Source organism: Capra hircus, chromosome 12 (genome assembly GCF_001704415.2).
Source record: "Capra hircus breed San Clemente chromosome 12, ASM170441v1, whole genome shotgun sequence".
Classification (NCBI taxonomy): domain Eukaryota; kingdom Metazoa; phylum Chordata; class Mammalia; order Artiodactyla; family Bovidae; genus Capra; species Capra hircus.
Genome location: NC_030819.1, coordinates 13,178,273 through 13,196,203, shown reverse-complemented (window position 1 = coordinate 13,196,203; position 17,931 = coordinate 13,178,273). Strand labels below are relative to the sequence as shown.

General features: G+C 38.8%; 1 protein-coding gene across 2 annotated transcripts in view; it reads left to right on the top strand.

Moving 5' to 3' along the window:
- Positions 1-17,931, top strand: part of DNAJC3 (DnaJ heat shock protein family (Hsp40) member C3) — a 62,318-nt gene that overhangs the window by 31,181 nt on the left and 13,206 nt on the right. For both annotated transcript variants that reach the window (XM_018056435.1, XM_018056436.1), the window contains exons 4-9: positions 924-998; positions 6,059-6,211; positions 8,086-8,267; positions 8,718-8,837; positions 14,752-14,857; positions 14,942-15,062. In XM_018056435.1, coding sequence (XP_017911924.1) covers positions 924-998; positions 6,059-6,211; positions 8,086-8,267; positions 8,718-8,837; positions 14,752-14,857; positions 14,942-15,062 — 757 coding nt within the window. The remainder of the gene's footprint in view (positions 1-923; positions 999-6,058; positions 6,212-8,085; positions 8,268-8,717; positions 8,838-14,751; positions 14,858-14,941; positions 15,063-17,931) is intronic.

The window sequence follows — 17,931 nt, the reverse complement described above, 5'->3', positions numbered from 1 at the left end:
CGTTCATCATCGGAGAGTTGGTAATCTTGGAAGAGATGGGACTGAGCACATTAGAAGCAGAATATCAGAGTTGACTGATGGATGTTAAAGAGGCATTGTTATTCTGGTTATAGTGGAGTAAATATGTGCGTTAAGAGTTAAGAAAAAACCAAAAACTATGTCCAGAGCTTTGATTGGTAAAGTCCCAAGTGACACAAGTTTTATTAGAATTACAAAAAGTTATTATGATGTCTTAAAATACTTTTTAAGTGAGATATAACTCACATATCATCAAATTCACCCTTTCTTAAAGTGTATAGTTTGGCAGCTTTTATTGTAGTATATTCACAATGTTCTGCAAACATCACTATTATCTAGTTCCAGAACATTTTTATTAGCCCCAAGGAAGCCCTGTTCCCATTAGCTGTCACCTCCCATTTCTGTCCTAGCCCTTGGCAACCACTTCTCTCTGTCTCTATGGATTTGCCTATCTTGGATATTTCGTGTGAACAGAGTCATACAATGCATCACCTTTTGCGTCTGACATCTTTCACTTAGTGGCACGTTTTCGAGGTTCATCAACACTGTAGCATCCGTCAGTACTTCATCTCTTTCTATGGCTGAATAATATTCTGTTGTATGGACACATCATGTTTGCTTCTTAATTTATTAGTTGATGGGAATTTGGCTTGTTTCTACTTTCTGGCTGTTGCTTTGAGCATTCGTGTCCAAGATTTTATTTATTTGATATAGTAAAAAATATTTTTAAGGAAGCAGACTCTAACAAAATTTATAAATAGTCATTGGTTCTAGGAATTATACTCAGAGGGCCAAGTGATGTGGGTATAAGAAAAATTAGTATTTCATTAGCTCATTTAGTTTTATTCTTTGGGTTTAAAGAAAATTTAGTATACTCAATATACTCTTTCTTTTTTCTTTTTTAGGCAAGATTACAGAGAGGTCACTTACTACTCAAACAAGGAAAACTTGATGAAGCAGAAGATGATTTTAAAAAAGTGGTAAGTTCAGTTTTTATGTGGTTCTGCTAAGATTAGAGTGAACATACTGAACTTATTTTTTTATATATTAAAACATTTTAATAGTTTTATACCTGAAAGGGAAAATTGTTTGGTTTGTTTATGTAAGAATCATAGTTCCTGAATTAATATTTAGTGACTGACATCAAAGAATCACTTAAACGAATGGAAGATAAAGTGTATGGAACAGATAAGTAATCCTCACTGGGTTTATACAGCTCATGTTCTGCTTCGTCCTCCATGAGATCTAGACATGTCAGCTGAGCTATTCTGAAAGCTGTCTGAGTGACCCAGGAAACCCTTTATCTGATTTGAAAGGGATAGTGAAACAGATTTACAACAGGAAATTTTGTAATCAGCCACATAGCTGCTTTACAAAGTGTAAGTCATTTTGGATTTGTTGAGGGAGATGTTACAGATTACATGGAATTGAAGGGATTATACCCTGAAAAAGGATTTGAAGAGACAGCTAGCTGATGTCTTTATACCTTCTTGGGGTTTGTTTTAAGACCCACTTGTTTTGTTCCACATGGATTTGATTTTGGAGTGTTCTAGAAAAGAGATGTGTGTGTGTGTGTGTGTGTGTGTGTGTATGCCTTTCATTGTTCATTATTTGCATTTTTATAGTTTATCAAAATGCTTAGTTACTGTGATGATAACCATTATGAAAATAAAAGTTAAACTTCTGTTTGGATAACCTTTGTCACAATACTCAGTCATATGCAGACAAATCCAGAACACATTAGATATTAATTGTATTGAATCAGAAGCTGACACTCATGGTCATTTTCAGCATTTTGCCATCATTTGTCTTTTGTGCTTTATTGATTCCTCAAATCCAAAACCCTGTGGTACACTGTTCAGCATCACACACCGATGAAATCTGCCTGGAGGGCACCTGACAAATTGCCATTTTGCCCCCATCTTTCACTGAAACATGTTAGCTGATCAGCAGCTCTCTGTCCAGAAGCCTCTGTGCCTTCAGAGGAGGCTCCAGGCCCGCAAGGTAGTCAACATGCTAGTGGGACAGATGCTCCGGGTCACAGTCTTTAGCAAATGGGAGGTTTCTCAGACTGTGAGCTTCATAGATCAAGTGCCATAAAAGAAGGCATCTCCTGACCTGAAGAGAGAGATGTGACAGGGAGGGAGGAAGCAAGTGCCCAGGCCTCAGTGGGCACTGGGGCAGGAGACGGTATGTCCAGTCTTCTGAGGAACCTGGAGCTAAACGCAGAGGCTCATCACTGCTCCCTACTGGCTGGACACTTGATCCTCGAGGACTGCTCTTCAGCCATGTTTGTATGCTCGTCTGCTTAAAATAAACAAACAAAAAAATTTAGTGTCATTTTATGTTTATCTAATATTCCCTGCTGCTTGGGAGCTTGTTAGAAAGGAGCTTGAAGGACAGGTGGCAGGGAGTCAGTAGTGCTGGAGAAACTTTACCTGGCCCGGTCCTCTAGACACACAGCAAGTGTTGTGTAAAGATTTGTTAAATGGATGAGTGATAAAACATAATTAGTTTCCTTCTTTTTAATAAGTGCTTAAACTTAGAGTTCTTTTTCCAGTTACAAAGACTAGAGTAGCCTTTTAGAAATAACACAATTTAGAATAAAGCTTTAGCACAAATTAGTCCTTACTGGGCATTGGATGTATCCTTTTGGCAAAGTGTGGATGTATCCTTTTGGCAAAGTGTGGATGTATCTTGAGTTAATGTCTTTTCTGTCATCAATATTAAAACCTCTCAGGAATGAGAAGGGGACTTTCATGAAACTTCACACTTGTAATTGTTCTCTGACAGTCACACTTCTGCTAACGTGTTCTTAAAACTGCCCTTGTCACAGGGTTCTTCCATGAGAATGTCTGCCTGTATTGAATGATCTTTCCTTCTTAATTTAAATCTTTATTGAGAGAATTATAGATTCCCATGCAGTTGTAATCATTAGTACAGAGAGATCCTGTGTACTCTTTACTCAGTAACCAGTTTTCCCCAATGCTAATATCTTAGGAAACTATTGTATGATATTGTAACCAGGATGTTGACGTTGATACAGTCTACCAGTATCTTGACTGTGTTAATGAATACAGGGAAGTGTATAGAATTAAATACACACAGATAAATGAATATTCATTTCTCAGATTCTTGTGCATTGATTTTGTATCCTGCAACTTTACCAATTTCATTAATTAGCACCAATAGTTTTCTGGTGGCCTCTTTAGGATTTTCTGTATGTGGTATCTCATTTTCCAGTTTGGATTCCTTTTATTTCTTTTTCTTCTCTGATTGCTGTGGCTAGGACTTCCAAAACTATGTTGAATAAAAGTGGTGAGAGTGGGCATCCTTGTCTTGCCCCAAATCTTACAGAAAATGCTGTCAGCTTTTCACTGTTGCGTGTGATGTTAGCTGTGGATTTGTCAGATGTGGCCTTTATTATGCTGAGTTATATTCCCTCTATGCCTGCTTTATGAAGAGGTTTTTTTTTGTAATTATTAATAAATGTTGAGTATTATCAAAAGCCTTTTTTTGCATCTACTGAGATGATCATATGGCTTTTATTCTTTAATTTCAGTGTAGTATATCACAGTGATTTGCAGATGTTGAAAAGTCCTTGTATTCCTTGAATAAATCCCACTTAATCATGGTGTATGATCCTTTTAATGTGTTGTTGGAGTCAGTCTGCTAGTATTTTGTTGAGGATTTTTGCATCTGTGTTCATTATTATTTTTTTCTCCGTAAGATAGTGACCATGGTAAATAAGAAATAAAGTATTGTAAAATAGGTAAAGGTTTGGCTGAAATGTAAAACACCAAAGACGAGAAGGAATATCAAGAAACGTGACAAAAGGAGGGAGGGAAATATCAGCAGGGTTCAGTTTCCACATGTGACTATCCTCGAACATGAGAGGGTATGAGAGGGTAGTTGAGAAGAGTGAACACCCTTGGGAAAAGAGTGAAAAGCTTCATCTCACTTAACCCTCTTTGAAACTCTCCCGAGTTATAAGTTTAAATCTTTAGTTTGTTCCTCAAACTTCTTTCTTAAACCTCTTTGGAAGAATCCTCTCTCTCTCTCTCTCTGTCTCTCTCTCTCTCTCTCTCTCTCTCTCTCTCTCTCTCTCGGCTCCCGCCCCCACTTGCCTCCTTGTCCTGATGAGGCCCCAATGCAGCCTCGATGCCCTGAGCCCTCTCCTCTTTTCCCATCCCTACTGTCTGACCATGGAGTGAGGCTGAGTCCTCCACCCTCCCCCTTCCCCTCCCTCACCTGCCTCCAGGGACGATTGTGCGGAGGAGGACAGACTTTACAGTTTGGGAGAGAAGAGATGCAAATCCCATCCAGAAGAGGCAGTTATCTGTAAGCATCTACCTTTACCCAGAGCAAAGTGACAGTGCACACCCGTTTAATACCCCTTCCAGCGAGGTTCATCGGAAGGATTCGACTACTCCGAGGATGGTAAAACAAAGACAAGCAGGCCACGGCCCAGAGCAGAGGGGCTTCCTTCAACTTGGACAATTTAGTCACGCGGGGAAAACCCACCCCAGAGGGAGCTGAGGTTACCAGTTTGTAGATAGTTATGAATATTTGGAGTCCTAGACATTCCTTCAAAAACTGAAGATTAAAATGACAGAAAAAAATATCTGAAGTATCCTCTCAGAAACAAAATGGAGAAATGCAGACCTTTTACCAAGAATTAATATTCTCAAGGTTTCTACAGTGTTCTGTCCTACCAGTTAGCTAGTGGAGGTGTTTTTTAAACATGAGTCCGCTAAAAGGGGAAATGGTGTGATTGGAGAATTGAAGGAGAGACATTTCTAGAAATAACCTACTGGCGTTTGCACCTCACCCAAAATGGGAGAAAGCCCATTAATTACAATTTCCATCTTAGTAGAAACATTAGATTTCAGAAATTAAATATTTAGAAAAATTAGTAGTTTCTTAATGTAGGCACTTTTTTTTTTTTTTTTCCTGAGCCATTAGACTTAAGACTTTTCCATCTGGAGGAAGAAACTATTAAGAGTGACTGTGTGGAGAAGGCAATGGCACCCCACTCCAGTACTCTTGCCTAGAAAATCCCATGGATGGAGGAGCCTGGTGGGCTGCAGTCCATGGGGTCGCTAAGATTCGGACAGGACTGAGCGACGTCACTTTAACTTTTCATTTTCATGCATTGGATAAGGAAATGGCAGCCCACTCCAGTGTTCTTGCCTGGAGAATCCCAGGGACGGGGGAGCCTGATAGGCTGCCGTCTGTGGGGTCACACAGAGTTGGACACGACTGAAGCGACTTAGCAGCAGCAGCAGCAGTGCTAGAGGCCCAGCTGTGGGCGGGACTGAGCTGTAAGCAGACATGGGGATCTTACTGAGGTGGCAGAAACTGTCTAAAACTGTGGTAATGGTTGCATGCTTCATAAATTTGTTAAAAATCATAAAATTGCACATTCAAAGTGAGTGAATTTTATGGCATATAAAATACACCTTGGTGACGTTGTCTTAAAAAAAAGAGGCAATATGCAAAACTCTTAAAACCACTTCATAGGCCTTTTAATAAGCTGTTACTCTCTTATTTTTCTCTGTAAAGTCTTCCTTTATTGTGCCTCAACCTCTCTGGCATCAAATCTTTTCTTATACCTCTAGAAAAGTGCCCTTCCCTTCAGTTTCCCTGTGCATTTCAGTATTGTGGTGCAATTATTTTACACTTAAAAAGTAAATCCTTAAGAAACATAACTAGAAAGCAAAACACATGAAGCTCAAGTGTTTCTGCAGAGCCGTATGTCAGAGAGAGAGAGCGGTGTGTCCCCTCATTCTCTCCCTTTTCGTAGTCCTAAGTCCACTGCCCGCTCTCGTGCATCACGTGGGTGGGAGTAAAGATGCCCTGGCTGCTGCTCCCCACGGTGATCAGCACCCGGGGCTAGTCGTGGGGGGAAGCCGGGTGTGCCCGTGTCTTCCTACTGATCCCCCAGTAAACGTGAATGTTCGGAAAGGTCAGATCATTGTGTATGATTGTTCGTTTCAAAAAAAAAAGCCCTGTCTAGTTTAACTTCTTATTGTTACAGCTCAAGTCAAATCCCAGTGAAAATGAAGAAAGGGAAGCCCAGTCCCAGCTCGTCAAATCTGATGAAATGCAGCGGTTGCGCTCACAAGCACTGGATGCCTTTGAGAGCTCAGATTTTGCTGCTGCTATAACCTTCCTTGATAAGATTTTAGAGGTAAGTTTTTTTGCTCTTGCAGCCAACAAGCCTGACAGTTACTGCATTTTCCTATGAGGTATGTTTATATGCTTTGACATGTTATATACCACAAAAATCCTAGGTAGCATAAATCAGATCAACTCTTGGGTTTTCCACTCTTAATTGAAAGATGGCGTTTATACAGAACAGAAGTTGGGACTGAAATTTTCAGTAGAAATACTGAAGGAGTGATGGCGTGGGACTTGCATGTTTTTATACATTGCTTACTTTGCTAAGTTTGTTTGCTATTGCATTTTTTGTGGGGTGGGGCAAGAAAGCTCTAGAGGTTAGATAATGGGATAAAAGATAAAAGTTGGTTGCAGAAAAAGGAGAAATGATGTTTGGGAGGAAAGATGAGTGTTTAGAGTAAGAAGTTTTTAGGGAAGAAGGCAGTTGAAGAGTTGATAGGATTCAGAGGGTTCTAGATACAGAAACAACATCTGCCTCAGCAAGGACTTAATGACAGAGGGTGAGAGGGTATCAGAAGGAAGTCTAATAGCATATTCAGATGGAAGCAATCTAACTCATATTTATCATTTTCACAATGCTTTGTATAGCCTCATTTTATCTTGGTGATAAACTCGTTATGTGTGTAGAATGGCCACTTTGATAGTTTTGTAGAGGAAATCATGTGAAGTGAAGTTTCCAGTGTAAATTCCAGTGGAATTCACAGTTTACTAGATTATTTTGTTAATGCTTTATTAAAAAACCTTCTAGTAATTATCCACCTTGACCTGGCTCATTGTCCATGGTGTTTAATTTATGTACAATGTCGATCTTGATATCTTCACATGAAAAGTTGACGTGACTTTAAAACAGCTCTATGAAATATGTAAAGACACTTACACGGGTCTTATTGGTGGTGAGCTTTTGGATGTATATTTGGAAGAATAATGGTGGTTTACGAAACATTGTCAACTTTTTGATAAAATGGAAATGGAGATACTTCAGCCTTCTCACATTTTTTTCTCTTTTATTTTTGTGATATGAGGATTTATAAGATTTTATAAGAGTTCATTTAATTTAGTTACTAGTAGAATAAAAATATTTTGTGAACTTAGAACCTAGATTATATTTTTTGAGACTAGAAATTAGAATTGTTGATTAAGTATAAAAATCCATTTAGAGCATATTCTCTTCAAAATAAAAAATGCTTCACTGGAAACCACTTTCTAATAATAAATGCCCTGTTTTCTTATTGTCAGTGTTTTAGAATTACATAATTGAAAGGGGTTTGGAAAAGGGCCTTGTTAGTGTGTATATATACACACACACACACTCCTTACACCACTGGAATATATTTAAGACATGTTTCGGGACTTCCCTGGCGGTCTAGTGGTTAAGAATTCACTCGCCAGTGCAGGGGACACAGGTTCAGTCCCTGGTCTGGGAAGATACCACATGCCCTAGGGCAACTAAGCAGTTGTGCCACAAACACTGAGTCTGAGCTCTAGAGTGCATGAGCTGCAGCAGCTGAAGCCTGCGCACCCTAAAGCCTGTGCTCCACAGCAAGAGAAGCCACTGCACGGAGAAGCCCTCTCAGCACAACTAGAGGGGAGCCTCTGCTCGCCGCAACTAGAGAAAGCCTGCATGCAGCAACGAAGACCAGTGCAGACCCCCCTCCCTCCGACCACACAAAAAAAGAAGTCTTTGGAGAAATTACTTTATCACATCTCGTTATTTTTGTCACATTTAAATTGTATCAGACTTTGTAACATTGCTTACAATATAGAAGTCATCACATTAGTTGAGGATGTTCTATGTTGATAAATATGTAGGTAAGATATGTGCAGGGCAGGTATGAATGCACGTAATTTACTGTCTCTTTAAGTCTAGTTCTTTTGTTTCTCAAGGTTTGTGTTTGGGATGCAGAACTTCGAGAACTTCGAGCTGAATGTTTTATAAAAGAAGGGGAACCTAGGAAAGCAATAAGTGACTTAAAAGCTTCATCAAAATTGAAAAATGATAATACTGAGGCATTTTATAAAATCAGCACACTGTACTATGAACTAGGAGACCATGAACTGTCTCTCAGGTTAGTTCTAGTAACATATACATCTCAACATCTTTTCACTGTTTGCAGTAACAGAATACTCCCTTTTTTTTTTTTTTAATTTTAACTTTAATAAAATTAGGGTTAGGGCCTTTTTACATGTCTGTAATTTTGTGTTATTTCTAAGTTATTCTGCTTTTACATAGTCATTTTCATGACGTACACTCAGTAAGGTGAATAGGAGAGCTATTACATTTGCAGAAGCAAAATAGAGTGTTTAATATATTATCTCTACTTGAGTCATTTTGAACTTGAATTAATTTCTGTGTGCGCCTAATACAATGCCATATGTAAAAGTGTATGATAAATTATTAAGTCAGTGTTATAGACAAAAAGATACCTTTTGTTGTGATTTCTGTATTTAGTATGAAAAACCATTTATTAATTATTTTGACGTGGAGTATTATTTTCCTTCTTTAAATATGTGAACAGTGAAGTTCGTGAATGTCTTAAACTTGACCAGGATCATAAAAGGTGTTTTGCACACTATAAACAAGTAAAGAAACTTAATAAGCTGATTGAGTCAGCTGAAGAGCTCATCAAAGATGGCAGGTAAGGCTGTGGTTTGTGGAGGGCTCTACTTTCCCTCTGATGTCTGGTCATGGGCAGAAGAACTGAACTACTTACTTTTTCACTCCTGGAGGGTGGAGGATCTTATATGGCATTGGGGTTTAACAAAACTATCACACTCTTACACTTTTTTTTTTTTATTTTATTTTTACTTTATTTTACTTTATAATACTGTATTGGTTTTGCCATACATTGACATGAATCCGCCACGGGTGTACACGAGCTCCCAATCCTGAATCCCCCTCCCACAACCCACCCCATATCATCTCTCTGGATCATCCCCGTGCACCAGCCCCAAGCATTCTGTATCTTGTATCAAACATAGACTGGCGCTTTGTTTCTTACATGATATTATACATGTTTCAATGCCATTCTCCCAAATCATCCTGCCCTCTCCCTCTCCCTCAGAGTCCAAAAGTCCGTTCTATATATCTGTGTCTCTTTTGCTGTCTCACATACAGGGTCATCATTACCATCTTTCTTAATTCCATATATATGTGTCAGTATACTGTATTGGTGTTTTTCTTTCTGGCTTACTTCACTCTGTATAATTGGCTCCAGTTTCATCCATCTCATTAGAACTGATTCAAATGTATTCTTCTTAATGGCTGAGTAATAATCCATTGTGTATATGTACCACAGCTTTCTTATCCATTCATCTGCTGATGGACATCTAGGTTGTTTCCATGTCCTGGCTATTATAAACAGTGCTGCAATGAACATTGGGGTGCATGTGTCTCTTTTGATTCTGGTTTCCTTGGTGTGTATGCCCAGCAGTGGGATTGCTGGGTCATAAGGCAGTTCTATTTGCACTTTTTTAAGGAATCTCCACACTGTTCTCCATAGTGGCTGTACTGGTTTACATTCCCAACAGTGTAGGAGGGTTCGCTTTTCTCCACATCCTGTCCAGCGTTTATTGCTTGTAGACTTTTGGATCGCAGCCATTCTGACTGGTGTGAAATGGTACCTCATTGTGGTGTTGATCACTTTCTAACACCACACACAAAAATAAACCCAAAATGGATTAAAGATCTAAACATAAGACCAGAAACTATAAAACTCCTAGAGGAGAACATAGGCAAAACACTCTCTGACATAAATCACAGCAGGATCCTCTCCGATCCCCCTCCCAGAACACTGGAAATAAAAGCAAAAATAAACAAATGGGATCTAATTAAAATTAAAAGCTTCTGCACAACAAAGGAACCTATAAGCAAGGTGAAAAGACAGCCTTCTGAATGGGAGAAAACAATAGCAAATGAAGCAACTGACAGACAACTAATCTCAAAAATATACAAGCAACTTATGCAGCTCAACTCCAGAAAAATAAACGACCCAATCAAAAAATGGGCCAAAGAACTAAATAGACATTTCTCCAAAGAAGACATACAGATGGCCAACAAACATATGAAAAGATGCTCAACATCTTACACTTTTTGAGTAGGGCAGAATACAGAAGATGGTAACTGCATAGTATTCTTTTCAGCAGATTTATTTATATTTTGCCAACTATTTATTGAATTTCTCCTATGTCAGGTACTGACCACATATTGGGCAGGGAGGGAGGTTAGAAATGAACATGACCCTAGTTTTTGGTCTTAACCTTACAGTTTAGTGTGGGAGACGGGCATATAAACTGAGTATTAACAGGTACTATAATAATTATCTAGAGTGATGGCGATGTATACAGAGTATGCAGACATTTTCTCTCGGTATAGGATTCAGGGTTAATAGTTCTTTTCTTACAATGTCTGAAAAATACTGTATAATTTCTTTCTGGCTTCTGTGGGTCCTGATGAGAAATCCATTGTCCTTCTAATTGTTTTTTTTCCTCCTAAAGATAAGGTGTCATTTTCCTTGGACTGGCATGGATTTTTTTGTATTTGTACTGTTTGGAGTATGCTTAGCTTCTTGGATACGTATGTTTATGTCTCTTGTCAAATTGGAAAGTTTCCAGCCATTATTTCTGGGAATCCCTTTTCAGCCCAGCCCTCTCTCTGTTTTCTGTCTAGGACTCGGACTGACATAAATATTTAGTTCAATTCAGTCTCTCAGTTGTGTCCGACTCTTTGCGACCCCATGAACCGCTGCACGCCAGGCCTCCCTGTCCATCACCAACTCCTGGAGTTCACTCAAACCCATGTGCATCAAGTCGGTGATGCCATCCAGCCTTCTCATCCTCTGTTGTCCCCTTCTTCTCCTGTCCTCAATCGTTCCCAGCATCAGAGTCTTTTCACATGAGTCAGCTCTTCGCATCAGGTGGCTAAAGTATTGGAGTTTCAGCTTCAACATTAGTCCTACCAATGAACATGTAGGACTGATCTCCCTTAGGATGGACTGGTTGGATCTCCTTGCAGTCCAAGGGACTCTCAAGAGTCTTCTCCAACACCACACTTCAAAAGTGTCAATTCTTTGGTGCTCAGCTTTCTTTATAGTCCAACTCTCACATCCATACATGACCACTGGAAAAACCATAGCCTTGACTAAACGGACCTTTGTTGGCAAAGTAATGTCTCTGCTTTTGAATATGCTGTCTAGGTTGGTCATAATTTTCCTTCCAAGGAATAAGTGTCTTTTAATTTCGTGGCTGCAGTCACCATCTGCAGTGATTTTGGAGCCCAGAAAAATAAAGTCAGCCACTGTTTTCCCATCTATCTTACATGAAGTGATGGGACCAGATGCCATGATCTTCATTTGCTGAATGTTGAGCTTTAAGCCAACTTTTTCGCTTTCCTCTTTCACTTTCATCAAGAGACTCTTTAGTTCTTCTTCACTTTCTGCCATAAGGTGGTGTCATCTGCATATCTGAGGTTATTGATATTTCTCCCAGCAATCTTGATTCCACCTTGTACTTCCTCCAGCCCAGCGTTTCTCATGATGTACTCTGCATATAAATTAAATAAGCAGGGTGACAATATATAGCCTTGACGTACTCCTTTTCCTATTTGGAACCAGTCTGTTGTTCCATGTCCAGTTCTGACTGTTGTTTCTGACCTGCATTTAGGTTTCTCAAGAGGCAGGTCAAGTGGTCTGGTATTCCCATCTCTTTCAGAATTTTCCACAGTTTATTGTGATCCACACAGTCAAAGGCTTTGGCATAGTCAATAAAGGAGGAAATAGATGTTTTTCTGGAACTCTCTTGCTTTTTCGATGATCCAGTGGATGTTGTCAATTTGATCTCTGGTTTCTCTGCCTTTTCTAAAACCAGCTTGAACATCTGAAAGTTCGTGGTTCATGTATTGCTGAAGCCTGGCTTGGAGAATTTTAAGCATCACTTTACTACTGTGTGAGATGAGTGCAATTGTGCAGTAGTTTGAGCATTCTTTGGCATTGCCTTTCTTTGGGATTGGAATGAAAACTGACCTTTTCCAGTCCTGTGGCCACTGTTGAGTTTTCCAAATTTGCTGGCATATTAAGTGCAGCACTTTAAGAGCATCATCTTTCAGGATTGAAATAGCTCAATTGGAATTCCATCACCTCCACTAGCTTTGTTCGTAGTGATGCTTTCTGAGGCCCACTTGACTTCCCATTCCAGGATGTCTGGCTCCAGATGAGTGATCACACCATCATGATTATCTGGGTCATGAAGATCTTTTTTGTACAGTTTTTCTGTGTATTCTTGCCACCTCTTGTTAATATCTTCTACTTCTGTTAGGTCTGTACCATTTCTGTCCTTTATTGAGCTCATCTTTGCATGAAATGTTCCCTTGGTATTTCTACTTTTCTTGAAGAGATCTCTAGTCTTTCCTGTTCTATTGTTTTCCTCCATTTCTTTGCATTGATTGGTGAGGAAGCTTTCTTATTTCTCCGTGCTATTCTTTGGAACTCTGCATTCAAATGGGTATATCTTTCCTTTCCTCCTTTGCTTTTCACTTCCCTTCTTTTCACAGCTATTTGTAAGTCCTCCTTGGACAGCCATTTTGCTTTTTTGCATTTGTTTTTCTTGGGGATGGTCTTGATTCCTGTTTTGTGTACAAAGTCGTGAACCTCCGTACATTTGTTCATCAGGCACTCTATCAGATATAGTCCCTTAAATCTACTTCTCACTTTCACAAATATTAGATTTTTTTTTGTTTTGTTTTAGCCCCACAGTCCCTGCAGCTCTATTCATTTTTGTTTTTCATTTTCTCTGTTGTTCAAATTTAGTAATTTCTGTTGTTTGAATTCACTGACCCTTGCTCAGTCCTCTGCATTCTGCTGTTGAGCACATGCAGTGAGCTCTTTATTTCGGTTTTTATACTTTTCAGTTCTAAAAATTCTATCTGGAATTTTTGTATCTTCTATTTCTTTGCTGAGACTTTCCATTTCTTTTCTGAGGCATTATATTTTTCCATTTGGTTTAAGCCTGCTTGTTAATTGCTTTTTTGTGTGTGTGTGGCTACTTTAAAATCTTTGTCGTAATTCTAACATCTCTGTCCTCTTGGTGTTGTTTGGAGATCCTGTTTCTTGGTATGATGACTAGTTTTTAATTGAAATCTGGGTATTTTCATTTTATAAGATTCTGGTTTTTGATTCTTCTGTTTTGGGTGGCTTTTTCTGACATTGTTTCTGCAAAGTGAGCATGAGGGGCTGGAGGGTGGGCACCACCTGGTTAACTGGAAGATGAATGTAGAAGTTTCCCAGTTGGCCTTGTTGCTACTCAAACTGTGGGATTCTCCTGCTACTGCTTGGTGTAGGTGAGAGTTTGGGGGACTCAGTTCTGATCAGGGGTGAAAGTTCTGGCTCCCAACTTGATGTTCTCCAGCACCACCTTGATTGGGATGTGGACACACCTTATTAGAGGCTCACCAGAAGTCTTGGCTCTCCAGTTGAGCTGCTGATGTTGGTGGGGGTTGGGGCCGTAATTTTCTCATAGTCTTCTCATACTAAACAGTGCACTTGCAAGGTGTTGACACAGGCGTCCAGCTGGAGGGGTGGGGAAAGCACTCTGCTCCACCTTCGCAGAGGCTTTTTTTTTTTTAAGTGAAGCACATTATTTTCTAATTGAACTTTCTTTCTGATGCAAAAATAGTTTATTATGATATCGTTTATGTAAAGTTAGACACTATTTGTAATTGAACTTTTAATTTCTAATATTAGTTTCACGTGTGGTTTTAAGAGAGAAAGTGAGGCCTCACACACTCTGTATAGTTTCCCGCCATCTTAGAAATCTACAAAACAGCATCCCAACTAGGATTTTGACATTGATGGCTAGCTTTTGCTTTAAGTGTTATCTTTAAACCTGTATTTTAATAAAGCAGCATTTAAATGTGAAGATTGTAGCACTTTTGGAATAATCTGCCACAGCAGCTTATAGATATATCTTACAGTTTGTTGTTACTGAGGAAAGTAACAATGCATAACATGACTAGTATTTTTCACCAGTTTTAAAAAACTCTGAAGTAGCTTTTATTGTTCTTAGAAAGTTAGTAAAGTTGGGGGTTTCTTCTGCAAGAAATTACCTTGTACTCAGTTATGAATATTGATATTTATTATATAAAATAACACGTAATGGGTTCTGTGATTTTATAAAATGTGTAGTAACCAAGTGTGTAAAACCTGATCTCAGTTTTCTGCAAGGTGTTTTGTGGCAGTCAGACTTAAACAAAGTGTTTTCCTCAGCTTCAAAATCAGGAACCGCTTTCTATAAAGAATCCGTCATTTGATTTGATCAGTTAGTACTCAAAAAGGGTGCTTTAATTTATCCATATACTTTTTCTGTGGCCACGTGTTTCAACTCTTAATTGCAGAGAGAACCTTCATTACTACTGTAGATTATAAGGGAGAAGGAGTCTTTGAGGGCATGTGCTCATTCAGGTCAGTTGATGAAGCAACAGATAGTGATGAGCAGAGGGTCCTTCTCTTTAGCTCTGGAAATAGAATTCAGTTTATTCATCATGATTTGCTCATTTAATAGGTACACAGATGCAATCAGCAAATATGAATCTGTCATGAAAACAGAGCCAGATGTTCATGAATACACAATTCGTTCAAAAGAAAGGATTTGCCACTGCTTTTCTAAGGTAAATTGCTGACTCATTTCCAGAATTGTAAAACTTGACATATGGAATAACAACCATAAGTTCTTTTCTCACGTTTACCTTCAGGATGAGAAGCCTGTTGAAGCTATTCGAGTATGTTCAGAAGTTTTACAGGTAGAACCTGACAATGTGAATGCTCTGAAAGACCGAGCAGAGGCCTATTTAATAGAAGAAATGTATGATGAAGGTAAATCTTTAAGGAATTTGATATGTAATACCTCAAAGTTGATATATGTGCAGTTAGTCCGTTTAACATCCTTTTGTTTAGAACAAGTTTACCTGGAGATGTTGGTGATTTTAGAAAAATGGCAGAGAACCTAAAAATCATTTTCTTAGTAAATCGTACTTTCTTGGTGGAACATGAGAGATATACCATGTAAGGAAAGAGTTCTGCTGTTGAATCCAGTACAGAGGAATATAAAAATAAAAGTTTTAGCTTGCTTTATTGTAGACAAGTTAGAAAAGATGAATAACAAACTAGAAAACTCAAGTTACAGATCTCATATCATGCAGAGGTAATCACTGCTCATTTTGGATTTATATCTTTCAGAGTTTTATCTATGCATATGTATGAGTGTATGTTTTATGCCTATATATGTATTCTATGCATATACATGTTAGACATACATCAGACATATATGTGACATATATACCTAAATATAAAATGACCCTCTATGATCCCTAGAAAGTGTGAAAGTGTTAGTCACTCAGTTGCTCAGTTGTGTCCGAGTCTTTGTGCCCCCATGGACTGTAGCCGCCAGGCTCCTCTGTCCATGGAATTCTCCAGGTAAGAATACTGGATTGGGTTGCCATTCCCTTCTCCAGTAGATCTTCCCAATCCAGGGGCTGAACCTGGGTCTCCCGCATTGCAAGCTGTTAGTAAATGTCAGGACAGCTGCTTATCCAGCTTAGTTCAAGTAGCAGAGAGAGTTTCCTGCTAGATGTTGTAAGCACCTTGAATAAAAGCAGTGCTCTGTTTTTGGAGGATAACCAAGGCCAATACAGTAGTCGTACAGAATCCTTTCATATATATTGTTTTGTGACCTTTTCCATGTGACATTATACTAAGAACATCTAAATGAGATGATTTTAAAAGAAGTGAGCCTTATAGCCCTTAATGACAAGTTTTGGTTTCAAAACAAGTAAAGCATTTAAGATTGAAAACAGTAAGGGTATGTTTCTGGGGAAACTTGATTTGTGATACTCTGGTTTTCCCCCCTAATAATTGCTGCATATTTATTTAATGAAATGTGTAGTTATTTTAAGCATAGTAAGAATGCAAAAAGTGAAGGCGCTCAGTCATGTCCGACTCTTTGTGATCCCATGGACTGTAGTCTACCAGGCTCCTCAGTCTATGGAATTTTCCAGACAAGAGTATTGGAGTGGGTTGCCATTTCTTTCTCCAGGCGATCTTCCCAACCCAGGGATCGAACCTGGGTCTTCCGCACTGCAGACGCTTGACAGGTCCGAGCCACCAGGGAAGCCCAAGAATGCATCACAGCAATGACAAAACTGTACTAAGAAAGAGATAACTGACCTTATAATTAAGAAAGATTCGCGGTACTCATTTTTAAGGCAGATTGATCTTTGACTTTCTTCCCTCTTTCTTCAATTTAAAAAGAATCTTCTAACTGGTTTCCTGGGAGTGATGACAACCCTGTTCACAGTTACACTGTGGAACATTTTTATCGTATAGTCCTTGAGGTCTGATTGAGGCTTGAAATGTATGTGAACAAAACGACAAATTTTCAGATTCATAAGAATGTGTCAGTAAGGCAAGTGATTACACAGATGCCTTTAGCCTGTTTGCTGTTTTCACTCTTGGGCTCCCAGAAGGCTGTATTCTAGGAGTTTGCATTCCAGTTAGTTATTGGAATGCTTCATCAGTGTGTGATTTTCTTCCCTGTATGTAAACCCTTAGCTCTAAATGTGAAATTAATGAAGCTGCACAAGCTTTTAAGCTTAGCTGTTAAGAAAATTAAAAGGTTCAATTTTGTAGGCTGCTACATATAAGTTGAAACATGCCTTTGTATCTTGAATGTTCAACCCACTTATTTTTTAGAGAAATTTGACAGCTTGATTCCTGAAGAAAAAGATGTTTGATAATAATTTAATAGATCTATCTCTGAAGTCTTTTTCCTTATATGAAGGCTTTCTATATTCTGTTTGCTGGTTTTACCTAGTGGATGTGAAGTGATAACTAGTGGTTTTAACTTACATTTTCCTAATGATTAGTGATTGATGTTGAGTACCTTTTCATATGCTTGTTGGCCAGTTTTATATCTTTGGAGTAAACCATTTATTTTTGCAATGTGATTTCCATCAAGTAACTTAGCTTGTAATATTTTACTTTCCTTATATATACAATAAGAATGCGAACAGTACATATTGCATAGGACTGTTGTGACAGAGAAAGAACATGAGACGGTAGTTGAGGAGTCAGCAGACTTGAGCAAAGAGTAAAAAACTCATTTCACTTAACCCTCTTTGAAACTCTCTGAGTTACAAGACACGGAAGGAAGATGGTGCTCAGAAAGTGATGCTTAATGCAGTGCTTCTAGTAAATGGTTTCCACTGTACTTATTTTTAGAATAGTTGTTGGTAACTTGCATTGACTTTGCTATATAAATGGTACTTAATGGGATAGCTTGCTTCTAGCTATGACCTGTGGTTGTTTAGTTGCTCAGCTGTGGCCTACTCTTTGTGACCCTATGAACTGTAGCCCACCAGGCTCCTCTGTCCATGGGATTGCCTAGGCAAGAATACTAAGGTGGGTTGCCATTTCCTTCTTCAGGGGATCTTCCTCCCAGGGATTGAAACTGCATCTCTGGAGTCTCCTTCTTGCCAGGCAGATTGTTTACAACTGCCTAGGTGTGACCTGTGATTGCTGCACTAACTCCATCTGACATGGCTATTACTTTGGTGTTACTAATAATATCTATAATTCTGAGAACAGGAGCCAGGTAACACTTTTTCTGGATGAAGGGCCAGCCTGGCCAAATTGTGGAAAAGACATATTTTATGTTTGACATCCTCTGATGTCCTGTAACCAGATT